Source organism: Melitaea cinxia, chromosome 9 (assembly GCF_905220565.1).
Source record: "Melitaea cinxia chromosome 9, ilMelCinx1.1, whole genome shotgun sequence".
Lineage (NCBI taxonomy): Eukaryota > Metazoa > Arthropoda > Insecta > Lepidoptera > Nymphalidae > Melitaea > Melitaea cinxia.
The window spans coordinates 15,744,237-15,759,122 of NC_059402.1; the positions used below are offsets into that span (position 1 = coordinate 15,744,237).

At 34.0% G+C, this 14,886-nt stretch overlaps 2 protein-coding genes across 2 annotated transcripts; one reads left to right on the plus strand and one right to left on the minus strand.

Annotated features, from left to right (window-relative positions):
• The first annotated feature begins 1,124 nt into the window (after positions 1 to 1,124).
• Positions 1,125 to 4,148, plus strand: LOC123656752 (multiple inositol polyphosphate phosphatase 1-like). Its single transcript, XM_045592413.1, has 3 exons — positions 1,125 to 1,284; positions 1,594 to 1,860; positions 3,896 to 4,148. Exons 1-3 carry the CDS (start codon positions 1,154 to 1,156, stop codon positions 4,068 to 4,070), a joined length of 573 nt encoding a protein of 190 aa, XP_045448369.1. The 5' UTR covers positions 1,125 to 1,153; the 3' UTR covers positions 4,071 to 4,148.
• A 2,359-nt stretch (positions 4,149 to 6,507) lies between these two features.
• On the minus strand, positions 6,508 to 14,886 carry LOC123656175 (multiple inositol polyphosphate phosphatase 1-like). Its single transcript, XM_045591880.1, has 8 exons — positions 14,707 to 14,886; positions 13,682 to 13,690; positions 13,191 to 13,354; positions 11,277 to 11,561; positions 10,002 to 10,100; positions 8,853 to 9,062; positions 7,579 to 7,826; positions 6,508 to 6,990 (listed from the first exon to the last, which is right to left on the minus strand). The coding sequence occupies exons 1-8, from the start codon at positions 14,849 to 14,851 to the stop codon at positions 6,744 to 6,746; spliced, it is 1,407 nt and encodes a 468-aa protein (XP_045447836.1). The 5' UTR covers positions 14,852 to 14,886; the 3' UTR covers positions 6,508 to 6,743.

Genomic DNA, 14,886 nt, shown 5'->3' on the forward strand with positions numbered 1-14,886 from the left:
TGTCGCACCGAGGACGCTGCTGCCCGTCTTCGGCCTGTGTATTTTAAAGCCAGCAGTTGGATGGTTATCCCGCCATCGGTCGGCTTTTTAAGTTCCAAGGTGGTAGCGGAACTGTGTTATCCCTTAGTCGCCTCTTACGACACCCACGGGAAGAGAGGGGGTGGCTATATTCTTTGGTACCGTAGCCACACAGTACAGTGTATAAATAAATAAATAAATAAGCTTAAACCTTACGATATATACACTACTCAAGGATGCCTAGTACAATGGGAATCCTGTGTTGGGAGTCCTAGCAAACTAACAATACAATCAGATACACCTGGATCACGAAAAATATTTGTATGACTTAAGCAAATATTTGTCACGTGTGATAGCATTAATCCCGCTACTGCTTTCACTTCAGCTAGTTGCTAAGATCCCTGTTTTAAGAGATCGACAATTCAATTAAGAAGGTAAAATTATCAATGTCAACGATTGTACTAATGTTGTTACGCTCGTTACATTACATCGTTTTCAGCCTTACAGATTTTGTAAAAAAAGAGACCTTGACCTTATCAACAGCACCCAAGTCTCTGATGAAATCAGTCGCTACCAAGAGACTCCTGAATTCAAACAAGTTAGTAAAGATTTATTATTAACTTAAGAACTTCTAAAACTTCAGAATTATTAGCAAATTCTATGTTTTGTAAAGTGATTTTGTCATTGGATAAGAGTCCTGTTTCACTAGAATTTTGTTGAGTTTAATACGTAGTAGATTTACTTGACACTGGGGAAATACCCCAATCTTATTTTGCATCAGCCCTAAATAATATTGGTCTCAAGTAGTGTAGTGATTTTGTGGTAAATAAAGTAGCTCAATCACCCGAGGACAGAATTTAAAGAAAAAAAAATAGCTTTTGATTTGATTGATTGGCCTAAGGAATACAAACTTAACCCAGCCTTCGGGCAAGGCACTGTTATAATAATACATTATTATTTAATGCTTATAAGGGGCGGTTCAAGAACAAATATCAATGAAAGATGCCCTTGGGTCTGACCGTTGGATTATGTGCATAAGTATGTGCTTGACATTTTTTTTCTTACACTGTTGTAGGTACTAGCAAATGTACAAAAGAGAATTGGTTTTGATCGGGAACTAACGTCTCAAACCATCATGACTTTCTACGATCTCTGTCGAAATTATCGACTTTATTCAACGAATAAGAGAGATGCCTGGTGTGCATTGTTCACTGACGATGAACTACAGATTTTGGAGTATATTGAAGATCTCAAAATTTATTTCAAGTAAGAAAATACGTCCTTGTATAAATATAGTGTACTAGCTGAAAAGTCAGCTATTTCAATGTTGTAGGATATTTTTATTTAGCTTAAATCTTGCTTGATTTGCTGGACTGAAGATTTTTTCATTTTATGTTGTATTAAAATTTGTTTATCTTAAAATATATTTTAAACATATTTTATAGCTGTCATATGAATGATAATTTAACTTGTAACTTTAGTTTATGGCATTAATCAGGTTACTATATCAACACAAAAGAATGAATTATTTTTAAAATCAACCTACTCATAAAAATCATTTTTTTTTTTTGTTAGAAACGGTCACGGACATCCCATCAACGGGTTGCTCGGCGCGTCAGCTCTCAAAGATCTTTATGTAAATTTTCAAGCAGCGACATCTAGTGACCACAAATCATTCGTCGGCTACTTCTCTCATGGCACCATGATAGATATGATTTACACGGCCATGGGGCTTTACTATGATTACCCAGGAATCTCTGGTATGGAAAGGATCAAAAATAGGAAGTGGCGAACTAGTTTCTTGACACCGTTTGCAGCTAATTTTGTCGCGGTGCTACACAGGTGAGTAATGCGTGTGACGTGTCCATATTTCAGTGATATTTTATACAATTTACACGCATTGACGCTTATTTTAGATTTCCAATTAATACAGTTAGCCATGTTAGCTTCGTAGTGTCGATAAAAGATTCCAAAATAACGATGACGAAGTTCTTGTAAGCGTCAATTTAAACTAAAGTTCGGCTAACCAATTTAATCATTTTTAATAAACCTACTTCCAAGAAAGGAGGAGGTTCTCGATTCGATTGTATTTTTTTACGTATGTTAACTTTAGAACTTTTGACTCGTTGGACCGATTTTTACAACAAAAATTTCAATCGAAAGGCGCGTGTTGTTTGGTCCCATTTAAATTTATTTGAGATCGATCAATTACTTTTCGAGTTATATCTAATAATGCGTTTTTACTTGATAATTTTTTCGTCGACCTACGTTGTATTATACCGCATAACTTCTTACTTTTATTTTTATCGAAAGCTGATGTTTATCATGTGGTCACATTTAAATTTTATCGTCATCTGCTTACAACTTTTTGAGTAATCTTTGATAACACGTATTTACTTGACTATTTTTTCGTCTACCTACGTTGTATTAGGTACTTGTCGATGTAATTGAAGTCGATTTTTTTCCGTTTGCGAGCAAATACAGCATCGAATATAATTGATATCGTATTAGTATTTTCAAAAATTATATATTTTTCGCGTAAATGTCTGAATAAGTCAAGTTAACATTTCGAAAATAAAAATTATTTATTAAATAGAATCGCATACGACAAGTAAATTCCGTGTGGCTACGGTACTAAAGAATATAGCCACCCCCTCTCTTCTCGTGGGTGTCGTAAGAGGCGACTAAGGGATAACACAGTTCCGCTACCACCTTGGAACTTAAAAAGCCGACCGGTGGCGGGATAACCATCCAACTGCTGGCTTTGAAATACACAGGCCCAAGACGGGCAGCAGCGTCTTCGGTACGACAAAGCCAGTACTGCGGTCACCAACCTGCCTGCCCAGCGTGGTGACTATGGGCAAAACACATGAGTTCACGTTATTTTTGGCGTAAACTTGTGGAGGCCTATGTCCAGCAGTGGACTGTATAGGCTGTAATGTAAGTAAATTCTAATTTCTGTACTCTCTCTCTCTCTCTCTCTCTCTCTCTCTCTGTGTGTGTGTGTGTCTCACTTAGTCTTTATCTTGATGGTTATGCGTCAACTTTTTTCTCGTTTAGTTCGCTCTGTCTTCGACATCGTCATCAGTTACTTGGCACTCGCGCTTGCCCCTTGACATTACATCTTGACTTTCTTCGACCAGGGAGAGAATTCTGCAGTGCCAAATAGCCAACATGACTCAACATTGTAGTCATGTTGTCAAATTGGTGGCGTCCATTTTACGTGACCTAACCATATATATTTTATAAATTTTATAATTATAATTATGCAAACAAACAATTGCCAAATGAATCAAGCTCGTATTTGTTAAGATATTTTCGGCACGTTTAAATATAGTAGCCAACAATTACACGTTGACATGTCCGAGATTTATTACATACAGAGAATTTATTTCATTGGAGCGATTGTAATTATAGATATACGACACAATCTATTTTTAATTAGTCTGTCTGAAAAGATGACGTCTATATTAGGGTCATTCACATTCCTCTGAAGAGCTCTACACACCGGATACGTTGTTGGACACGGCTGTTCTAAATTATTTGAAAACTGTACATACTGCTAATACCTTGATGTTGACAAAGCGGTTTGGGTACCTTAATTATTTTTGTTTTAGTTTATAGCCCAATACAAAAGAGATATATAATATTTTAACAGTTAAGTAACATCAAAACATCTGGCTGGCTGTTTTTTTTTTTTCAAAAATTGAAGCGTGGTTTGATTTTTTATGGTACTTTTCTTGCAAGGTTTACTTTTGGTTGGATGTAGGCTGTTCTAAAACATCTTTTCATATACCACCGTGGTGTACTCATATCCTTATTTGTCTAAACTCGGAAGAAGATTAAATATTATTAATTAAAAAATTACTCATTACAGATGTAGAAAGGTGTCAAGGTATTCGTACAGGATACAGTTCTTCTTAAATGAAAAAGAGCTTCATCTTTGCGACGGCCGTGTCTGCAGTTGGAACAGCTTTAAAGAAAAATTCGAACAATTTGCTAACGCCAGTATCGAATTCTGTGATGAATTGACAGATTTTTATTATGTTTAATTAATATTTTTTGATATTATTTATCATTCAAGGGTGTCAATCACGTCAGGGAAGTCGCGCGTACAAGTTTTCATGGATTGTATGCATTTTTATTTGTAGTAAGTACTCGACGCAACGCAATAAGTCAAATAATTCGCGTACGCGGACGCTACGAAGACGACGTATTATTTTGCAAAATATATAAAACAAATTTTAAAAATAACATTAAATTTAAGATAATTTATTCCAAAAGCGTATACAAAAATTATCAATTCTTATAAATTATTCGTATTTATAACAATATAAAGAATCAACGCCTCTAAATTTAAATGTAGAAGTTTCAACTCGATTAAACTTTTTCTTATATTTTTTTAATAAATATTGTATAAAGAAATTATTTCATATATTTTTTAAAAGTATTGCGACGTAATATACAGTCGAACCCTCAAGATTTCACAACAGTGTATCTACAAGAGAATATGTAAGCCCGATATAAATTTATGCGACTCCTCTTAATGTGATTGAACCCTTTATTTTTGTTCATTATAAAGTTATATGTGCTGTGTGGCTACGGCACTAAAGAATTTAGCCACCCCCTCTCTTCCCGTGGGTGTCGTAAGAGGCGACTAAGGGATAACAAGGTTCCACAACCACCTTGGAACTAAAGAAGCCGACCGATGGCGGGATAACCATCCAACTGCTGGCTTTGAAATACACAGGCCGAAGACGGGCAGCAGCGTCTTCGGTGCGACAAAGCCAGTACTGCGGTCACCAACCCGCCTGCCCAGCGTGGTGACTATGGGCAAAACACATGAGTTCACGTTATTTTTGACGTAAACTTGTGGAGGCCTATGTCCAGCAGTGGAATGTTTAGGCTGTAATGATGAAAGTTATATATACTGTATCATACATACTTTATACTATTTCTAAGTCATATACTAGATATTGGTCAAATAAAAGCAAGAGTTCGGACAAGATAGGTTATCAAATAACATTCACATGTGATTGAATTTAATGCTTGTTATTTATATCAACTTGTATATTAAATTTAGTACGAAACAAATACCATTAAAATAGTTTTTTTTTAATTATTTATTTATTTGAAACTCAAAAGTCAACTTATATTATCAATGCGTCGTCAAATTACGTATCTACTTGTCTGTCTTATAATAATCACGTCAAAATTCATACGAAAATATATCTGTATATTTTAAACGATTTAAAAAAATATTGCTAGAATATTATTTATTTAAATAGTACAGAAGTAAAATTAAATATAATATTAAATATAAGCTTAAATGCAAGATGATGGCACATCCTAAAAATAAGATCATTGTATAGACAACACTCTTGCATCTCTATATTCTTGTATTTTTATTAAGAGTGCTATATGTTAACAGTCAATAATTTTATATAAACACATACATCCCTATTTTTTACAGTAGTTGTGATACATAATGAAGTTAAAAGAAACGCTCGATCCATAATATTAAATTTAACTGACATTACCAAATAACATATTTTAAGAAACCTAAATAATAAATATTTAAGCTTTCTTATTACAAAAATATTTAAAAAAAATCTGAAACTGTTGTTTGACTTTATATTAAATACAATAGTTGCGGTTTGAGCGATAGTCGTGTTAAGCACTAATTACCAAAAACATTTTACAAAGAAATATGGCGCCAAAACTATTTTATCTAACAAAGTATTTATTTATTTATTTATTCATAAGTCAACACCAACAAGTAGTACAACAATAAATACAAAATTAATAAAGTAAACATCGGTATCTAGATAATTGCCTACTTTTTTACAGGTTTTGCCTTAAGTTACTAAGAATATCGTCAACATCGAAATAAGTCAAATTAAAAATTGTCCATTTAACAATCTATAATATAAAAATGAGTCGCTGAATGTGTTGCTAAGCGCAAAACTCGAGAACGGTTGGACCGATTTCGCTAATTCTTTTTTTAAAATATTCCTTGTAGTACGAGGATGGTTCTTACGGAGAGAAAAATTCTAAAAAAAAAAATTTTAAATTTCCTGAAAAAGTCTAAAAATAACACTTTTCTATACTCCCATACAAAAGATTTGTGATAATACTTAAAAGTCAATTTGAACTTTAATACCATACAATAAAGTTTGTGTTAGGCGATACGAAGTTCGCCGGGTCAGCTAGTATAGTAATAAATATTCGAGATTAAATTCAGAAATTGTTGTCAGAAACCAAATTATGAAAAGTAAAATTAAAAAAAAAACTGACGTCAAAAACATTTAAGAAAATTTAATAAAAGTGAGCATCAACGGTATTTAGAAGATCGTCTAATTTTATTTACAGATGTAATAATAAATTTGTTTTAAGTTGTTGTACTACTTGTTGGTGTTGACTTATGAATAAATAAATAAATAAAGCATTTTTTCTGTTCTAATTCAGATTTTAAAAAATACTGTGTAATAATCATAAGTACATAAATATTATTTTTCACCACCGTTATTTTTGTTTTACTTACCTAATCCTCTTAGACGGTTACCAAAAATTATTTTCTAAAATTTCTTATTAAAATTTTATCGGTAATCTAAAGCAGCCATGTTACCAAAAATTATCTAGTATTGAGACTTAACGTCTCAAACTACAGGTTCACATTTATAGTAACTGTCAAGTCTTATTTATCATTCTTACAAAAATATTTTTCACTTAATAAGTAATATTGATAATAACGTTAAAATGTTCATAAATAAGAGACTGACAGCGCCACTTTTATTTGGCAAATGAATATTAATGTCTTCATACTGACAAAATTCTGTTGTAGAATTAGTAAAGACTTGGAAGCGATCAACAAACTGCGCCCAAGTACAGCCCTCTGCTGGACAGAGGGATGTAGGCTTTTCATTAATCAGAAATTGAACACGGTGTGTCTCTGTTCCTTCTTCCTGACACCTGAAACGTTGCAATTTGAAATTAAATTAAATTAAATTAACTTTATTGGCAACAATCATACTGTTTATAGACATATAATTAATGAGACATACAGCATAAAACTCTAATATAAAGTGTAGGGGCTCGATAAGGCTAACGTCACCGTTTCATTACTGACCGCGTGGTGCACCGAGTTAAGGCAGTGAGTAATAAAGTTGTAAATCGTGATTGGTGTGTATCTTCAATTATTTAAGGGTTCCAGTGATAAGTTGGATATATATTATAATAAACTATCTCGAAGACAAAGTATTACCAGCAAAATAGTGCAATTGTACCAACTTTAATTGAGGTACAGCAGAAAATTTCCTGCTGAAAATACAGAGCAGCCCAACTGGGGGCCTCGACCAGAAGATCACAGCTAAATAATACTATTTTCTTGCAGTATTGTGTTCTTGATGGTGACTAAGGTGGCCAGAGCTCCTAGAGGGAACTGTGGATCGGGTCAGCAACGCACTTGCGATGTTTCTGGTTTTGCAAATAATTATTCATCACTTTCCATCATATAAAGTACGATTATTTGTCGACCTAGTTATATAAAAATAAACTTACTTGAACAAAACTGCAATTAGATTCGTAGAAAAAGCAGCAATTTCACTAGTCCTCCATAAGCGGCTTGTATTTCTTAGTGATCCTCGAAGCGGTTTTATGTCCTTGTACAATCCAAGGGCACTGAGGACCATTTCGAAGATGGTATCATGTGAAAAATATGAAACGATATTCTTTCCATTGCCCTGAGTCACAGCCTTGAAGTGTTCATATAAGTTCTTTAAAGGTGCAGCTCCCAGGTTGACGTTTATCTATAAAAAAAGAGAAAATGACAAGAATAATTTTGAATTGAAGATGGGATGACGATATTGTCACAGGACTAGGTGTTGCGTTCTCATGACAAATTTGTATATGTCATACAGATGTTTGTAATTGTCTGGCGTTTGTGTTCTTCACTTCAGCCTATCACAGTCGCTAAAAATGGCGCGGGCTCAAGTGTTTTGCCCATAGTCACCGCGCTGGGCAGGCGGATTTGTGACCGCAGGGCTGGCTTTGTCGCACCGAATACGAGTTTGAATAGTGCGTTTTAGGACAAACACAGGATTTGAGGGGATGTTGTTGTGTGAAGCTCTAGGAACTATAAAGAGCGAAAATTTCCCACTTGATAGGATTCCACTTGATACTAAACGCTAAATGTGAGCTTGTTCTAATAAGTTTTTAAGCATTAATGATCCGTAAGTTCATCTCATACTGAGACATCTCATATTTTAAAGTTCCGTGTACACAATTACAGGAAGTTAAGAAATGTATTATTACGAGCAATTCACAGTAGCTCATCGTGACATATTAGGCATTATATTTACTACGCCAAGACTCGTGTGTGCGAACAAAAAATTGTGATACAATATTTTTTTACAAATTTTTTTCTACTTAAGACAACATCGTCAGATTCATATTCAAATAAAATTGACTCCTACCGTCGGTTATTTATTTGTTTTCTTAGTCTAATTTTATAATGGCTTTCCAGAAATAAACAGATCAGGAGATTCAGGAGTTATGTTTACAAGTCTTGCTAATGGCACGATGGCGTTCTGAAGGGCTATTGTAATATTGTATTTAAATTTAATAATTGTTATGTTTTTTTTATAACATACACACATATCACATACATCCCTTACACATCTCTACACATATCCTTAGGGTAAGCAACTTAATGCTTGTGTTACAGACTTAAAGGTAATAGCCGACTGGGCGGGAATCGAACCCACAAACATTAATAAACTCTTATTTGTTTTTAAAAACACATAAAAAACTAAATAACCAAAGTCATAACTTACCTGCGATCCATATCCATTTCGGTAGTAATGACGGACGTCATCCCTGTACTCTAGAACTTCTAAATCATTATTAGTGAAGAACGAGCACCACGGAGATCGAAGGTTAGTAGTCCAGGATCGGTAGAATCGGCACAGCTCATACAAATTGTATGTGTCACTCACTGTCAATTGATAGGCAGTACCCAAATGCATTTGAGCTCTGTCTCTGACCTGGACGCAGAAAATAAGTTAATTATATCACAACAAATCATCAAATACAGTTCATCACCTGATATAGCGATCACTTGTGAGTTGTAATGTAATGTTAAATAGCCTGTGTAAATTATAAATAAAGAAAATATTACCTATAGGTAATGTGATTTCCTAATGAAGAATAATTAATCAATCCTTAATCGTTTAAGCCAAACATTTTTTTAGCATCTTAAAAAACTTATTAATCTTAAATTTTTTATTGTTCAAAGGTATAGCTATAAGTATTGTAACTACTTAAAACAGCGCAACGGTCACAGCACTGGTTTGTAGCTGTTGCGCTGGCGGTGCAGTTCGACCCCCGCACATGACAAACGTTTGTATTGGCCATACAGATGTTTGCCGTGGTCTGGGTGTTTGTGCAGTCCTTGTGGGTCTCCCTACCGTGCCTCGGAGAGCACGTTAAGCCGTCGGTCCCGGTTGTTATCATGTACACCTGATAGTGATCGTTACTCATAGTAGTGAATATATCCACCAACCCGCATTAGAGCAGCGTGTATTAAGCTCTGATCTCCTACATGGGAAAGAGGCCTATGCACAGCAGTGGAATATTACAGACTAAAGCGTATAAATATTTAAAATGTAAGATTTTTTTTTTAAATCTTTATTTGTTTAATGTAAGGAGCTTTGGTCGCTTAGCGACTATGTCCTATGTAAAAATTAAAGAAGATCCTATATTTTACACTTAGTTATACATTTATGGTATACATAAATCTTGTCCACGCATAATGGCGTCAAGAATCCTGGCAGCAATTTTCCTTTAAATAAAAATTGTTACTCTTCGGGCAAGAATGAAGCAGATTTTAACCAGAGACTAACCTAACCTAACCTAACCTAACACTAATAAAGAAGACAACTTAACGCGTATGCTTTATCATTTTAACAATCACATTTACTTACAGCTAAGACTTCTGGACTAGTGTCGTATGCAGCAAGTTCGTCAACAATTTTCTGCCCTGAAAAGACTTCCTCTTGATACTTGATACAGTGTTCGTAAGGCTGCAAATAATAAATAGCAATATTTTCATATATCTCGACAAATTTCTTTGCCATAAAAAATGTTAAGAACGATTTTATTACCACCATCGATTGTTCAATACTTGTACCAAAAATGTTGTAATTTGAAAAATGTAAAAATTGCCTCATTCAAATAGGCTTCAAAAGCACCTTTGAATCGTCGTTTTACAAATTAAAAATTTAGCTATCGTTAAAAGTGAAACTATCGTCTATTCGGAATGTAGTTTCTGCAGAGACGAATCGGCAAGACCTTCCGCTCAGATATACAGTTATATCGAGACTTTACTGGTACGATCTTACTATTGGGCAAAGGACTTTTCTCCTACAATTATGGTTATCTCTTATTCATTATGTTTGTCTTAGTTGAGTTAGTCCCACATTTTGCAAGAGTTTTTACTCTTTGTAATATGACTGAACGAAATGCCAAATCTTATGCCATCATTAGCTCCTATCTTCTACCCTTCATTCTTTTATCATTACTCTTTTAATATTGCAAAAGTATAAACCGTTGTGTAAGGCAGTGATAACATTTAATAATTTTCTTGGAAATGTAAAAAGTAGGTCCGTCATTCCAGGTCAAACTAAAAAGATTTTGAAAGTCGAACTGATCACAATGCAACGATAGCGTATACTATTAATATATAGAAGTCTCTATTGATATACGTATTGTGATAATGTTATCAGAATGATTTAAATGCTACACTTTATTTATACTATTTATACTATTATATACACTTTATTATACTTTTATAACAGTTTTATAAGTGATCTTATATGCATCAATAATAGTAGGTATTAATAATAATACATATTCAACTGAGTATCTCATTTATAACCAAGCGTAACAAACAAAGATATCCTGTATAGTTTTAAATAGAATAAAAGATTATGAAATGTGTAAAATACCCCTAGTGTACGTACAAGTTAGAAAAGGCTTATGAAAAAAAAATATGCGCTTTATTTTCAACTTATGATAAATAAGATTGGGAAAGCAAGATTTTTTTTCTATAGCTAAAGGTATTATATACCTTTGGTATATTGTTTATATACCTTGAATAATCAGATCTGCGCTGGCTTTGAAACTATTTTAAAGCCTACGTAAGAAAGTATATTGTTAAGCCTATCTTGAGTTGGCTTGGTCTGAAAAGAACTGCTTACCCGAATCACATTATCCTCCTTCCACGGCCCATCAATGTTCTCATACAGACTGATGTTTGTTTCATACATTAATCCATGCACGAAGGCGATAGCGCTGGTGATAGTCCTCTGTTCATTAGTCGGTCTAAAGTAAAACTTATCATAGTCTCCTGATAGTAGTGTTGTGAACCTTTGGTTCACTCTTTTACCTAGTTCATAAATTTCCTCATAGCCGACGCCTGTGAGGTAGTTTGGTGAAGTTTCTAATGTAGCGTTCCATTTCCAATTTAGAAGATCTTCTATGTCCTAATTAAAATAAATATATAATTGATGTTTGTACAATTGTAAGTTTGTACCAATTGAGTTTATTTGTTACTTAGAACACTAAGATAACTGAGCGACGATGTCTGGCCGTCGGTGATAAAACTAATATTGGTAATATTTGGGAATCTAAATAAGCGTATGGGCTACCTTTTATCATGAAATATTTAATATCCATCGATTCTGATTTAAAAAGAATATTTAGTAAAATGTAAATCAAAAACCTAACAGCCAGTTTTAAATCAGCTATCCTCAGCTATCCTCAAGATCTTCATTGAGAATGAAATTTATCTTTAAATATACAAATGTTATACGTATTTGTAATGAATATTTTCTAATAAATAAAAAATGTCCCATGCAGAGGGTGTATGCAACAACAAGTTGGTGAAAATCTTGTGTCCGGAGGTTCGTTTCGTGTCGGTTATATAAAAATTTGTTATATTCTTTTAGTTAAACCCAACTAATGTTATTTAATGCATTGATAATTTCTCATCAATTAATATAAATACAAAAATAAATCACAATAATTTTTTTATTTAATAGTTTCTTATATTATGTGTAATGTCCAAGTGATAGTTCATTCATATGACGCAGATAGAGTAAATCACTCAAATTGTGTCATTGCAAACAGAATATAAGTATTGTTTTAAACATAAATACTTCTTCATAATATAAAATAGTTTTGTGTTAGGGTTCTGTATACAAAGGATTCGCATTGCCGGTGTCCGTAAGTCCGTCTGTCTGTTACAAAAAAATTACTTAACACTCACTAACTCCTAGAAGGACGACGAGCATCTTGCCTCAGGGAACACATGCAATACAAATACGAAAACAAATTCTAAGACCACGACGGTGAGATTTTAGATGTTTTTAACCGACTTCAAAAAAAGAAGGAGGTTCTTAATTCAACTATTTTTCACTTAACAATTTTTACGTCTACCAACGTTGTAGCCCTTGTCGTAGTAATTGAAGTCGGTTTTTTTTTCGTTAGCAAACACAATTATGTGAGTAAAACTCGATCGATGGAAAAGATGGTACTGTTTCTTCAAATTTCATTATTAATATAACCAATAATAGTTACAGGTTTAGTAAATACATAAAATAAATATATTTTTAAATATTCAATGTCACTAAATTCGTCTTGATGACGTATCGGTTAAACACAATATCTTTTTCACGGTGACTTTGAGTTTTGAGTTTTGTTTACGAAACGAAGGTGTTATGTAGGTCGCTGCAAGTTGTATAGTTTATACAAATATTTGTCAGGTGCGAGATTGAACCCTCGACTACACTATATACTACAGTATACTTTAATCGTTTATTTTGATCACTGCGCGGATCCATCGTATAAGAATAGGTACATAGGTACTTGACTGTGACGCGACACATAGCATACATTTAGTAACAATTATTATCTATAGTATATCATTTAATTTTTACTTTACTCTATTTTATTTTCCATAGCCAGTAATACCTACTTTAGCTCTGAAGTCAGAACCTAGAAATAAAAGCCAGTAAAAATTGTGTTAGCAGAAGAAGTAGAATTAATACATAGTTTATTTTTGCCATAGAAACACAAATTCTATAAAACTTATAATAATAAAAAATACGAACCTGAAAACAGTTCGTGCTGAGTAGTCGAGTTCGACTGTTTTCGAATTCATTTTTAATTGCATTAATAATATTCTTTTGCAGTTCATTGATATCCTCTGTTACTTGCCGGCCCGGGCTCCTGTTACCGTGCCGGTGGAGCGACCAAAGGCTTATCGGTTGGCAATCTGTCACAAAGATTATATCTTATAGCATTCTTTATTTTAGTTGTTTTTTTTTTGTATGAGTATTTGTATGTTAATTAACCAATAATAGAGAGCTGTTTTGTTATAAAAACGAAAGTTTAGAGCATCAGCAAGAACGGTGACGATGCTCTTAACCTTCGCTTTTCACAACCTTACTCAGAATTTATTTAAAATATCTAGAATGTATTGCAATTCTTTACAGCTGAGCAGGAGACACTTTCTCATTCAAAAATTAAATTTAGAATATGATTTTTTTGTATTTTTAATTGTAACAACGTTATTACTTATAAAAAAATGGTACCTACACGCTATCAATTTCTTGGATACATATCACTGACACAAACGTAAGCACAAACATTTACAAGCAAATTAAAAACAGGGGCAGATTTACCAGTAGGCTGAGTAAACTGCAACCTAGGCCAGCAAAACGGTTTAAAAAAAGTTTAGCCGAAATAATCGCACCTAGTACTTGGCCATTTTTCTGGTAGCTGTGACCTTTTTAAGGGCTGGATGTGCGCCTGATTGTACTCCTACGAGGTTATCAGAGGTCAGTAGGATTGGCAAAAAAATTGAATACTTACTAGCTGCAAATTTGTAATTTTGCCACTTATTATGATTATATGTATTAGAAATTAAAAAAAAAATATATACTCTATTTTTAATCAAGTGTATACCTAAATAAATAAAAATACCCGATGACGAAGGTATAAGAAGCGACAAGTAGGAGGTCATCTTTTATGAGGAGTCCAATAACACAGACACAAACACACAGACATCGCAAACATCAGTAGGGCTTATACAAAAATGTTTTATGAGCGGGGATCTCATTTTTTTTTTCAGTAAAACCAATCCAGAATATCATACTACATAAAGAGTTCATTATATATAGGGTACATTGATAGTACATATACCCCCCCCCCCCAAGCACACACAAACCTCAATAGATTCATCATTACAGCCTATACAGTCCACTGCTGGACATAGGCCTCCAAGTTTACGCCAAAAATAACGTGAACTCATGTGTTTTGCCCATAGTCACCACGCTGGGCAGGCGGGTTGGTGAGCGCAGGGCTGGCTTTGTCGCACCGAAGACGCTGCTGCCCGTCTTCGGCCTGTGTATATCAAAGCCAGCAGTTGGATGGTTATCCCGCCATCGGTCGGCTTTATAAGTTCCAAGGTGGTAGCGGAACTGTGTTATCCCTTAGTCGCCTCTTACGACACCCACGGGAAGAGAGGGGGTGGCTGTATTCTTTAGTACCGTAGCCACACAGTACCCGTAGCCACACAGTACAATAGATTTACAATATCAATATTATCGACTTCAAAAAACTTACCAGGCAATTTCTCATCCCTCAAGTCACCTCTTACAGTAACATATGGGGTTTTAGTAGAAAATAATTCATAAGGACGCGAGTTCCAGTAACAATCCTTACAAAGCACTACATTAAAAAATATTATGAACACCACTTTTCCAAACATTATTGTATGACACTTACAAACTCTACTGAAAGGAC

Coding starts and splice junctions, on each gene's coding strand:
- LOC123656752 (XM_045592413.1), top strand. CDS start 1,154: ATGACTTTCTACGATCTCTGTCGAAATTATCGACTTTATTCAACGAAT. Junction 1,285..1,593: donor GATCTCAAAATTTATTTCAA/GTAAGAAAATAC, acceptor TTTTTTTGTTAG/AAACGGTCACGGACATCCCA. Junction 1,861..3,895: donor TTTGTCGCGGTGCTACACAG/GTGAGTAATGCG, acceptor TACTCATTACAG/ATGTAGAAAGGTGTCAAGGT.
- LOC123656175 (XM_045591880.1), bottom strand. CDS start 14,851: ATGTTTGGAAAAGTGGTGTTCATAATATTTTTTAATGTAGTGCTTTGT. Junction 9,063..10,001: donor CTAGTCCAGAAGTCTTAGCT/GTAAGTAAATGT, acceptor TTCTGCGTCCAG/GTCAGAGACAGAGCTCAAAT. Junction 6,991..7,578: donor CTAATTGCAGTTTTGTTCAA/GTAAGTTTATTT, acceptor GCAACGTTTCAG/GTGTCAGGAAGAAGGAACAG.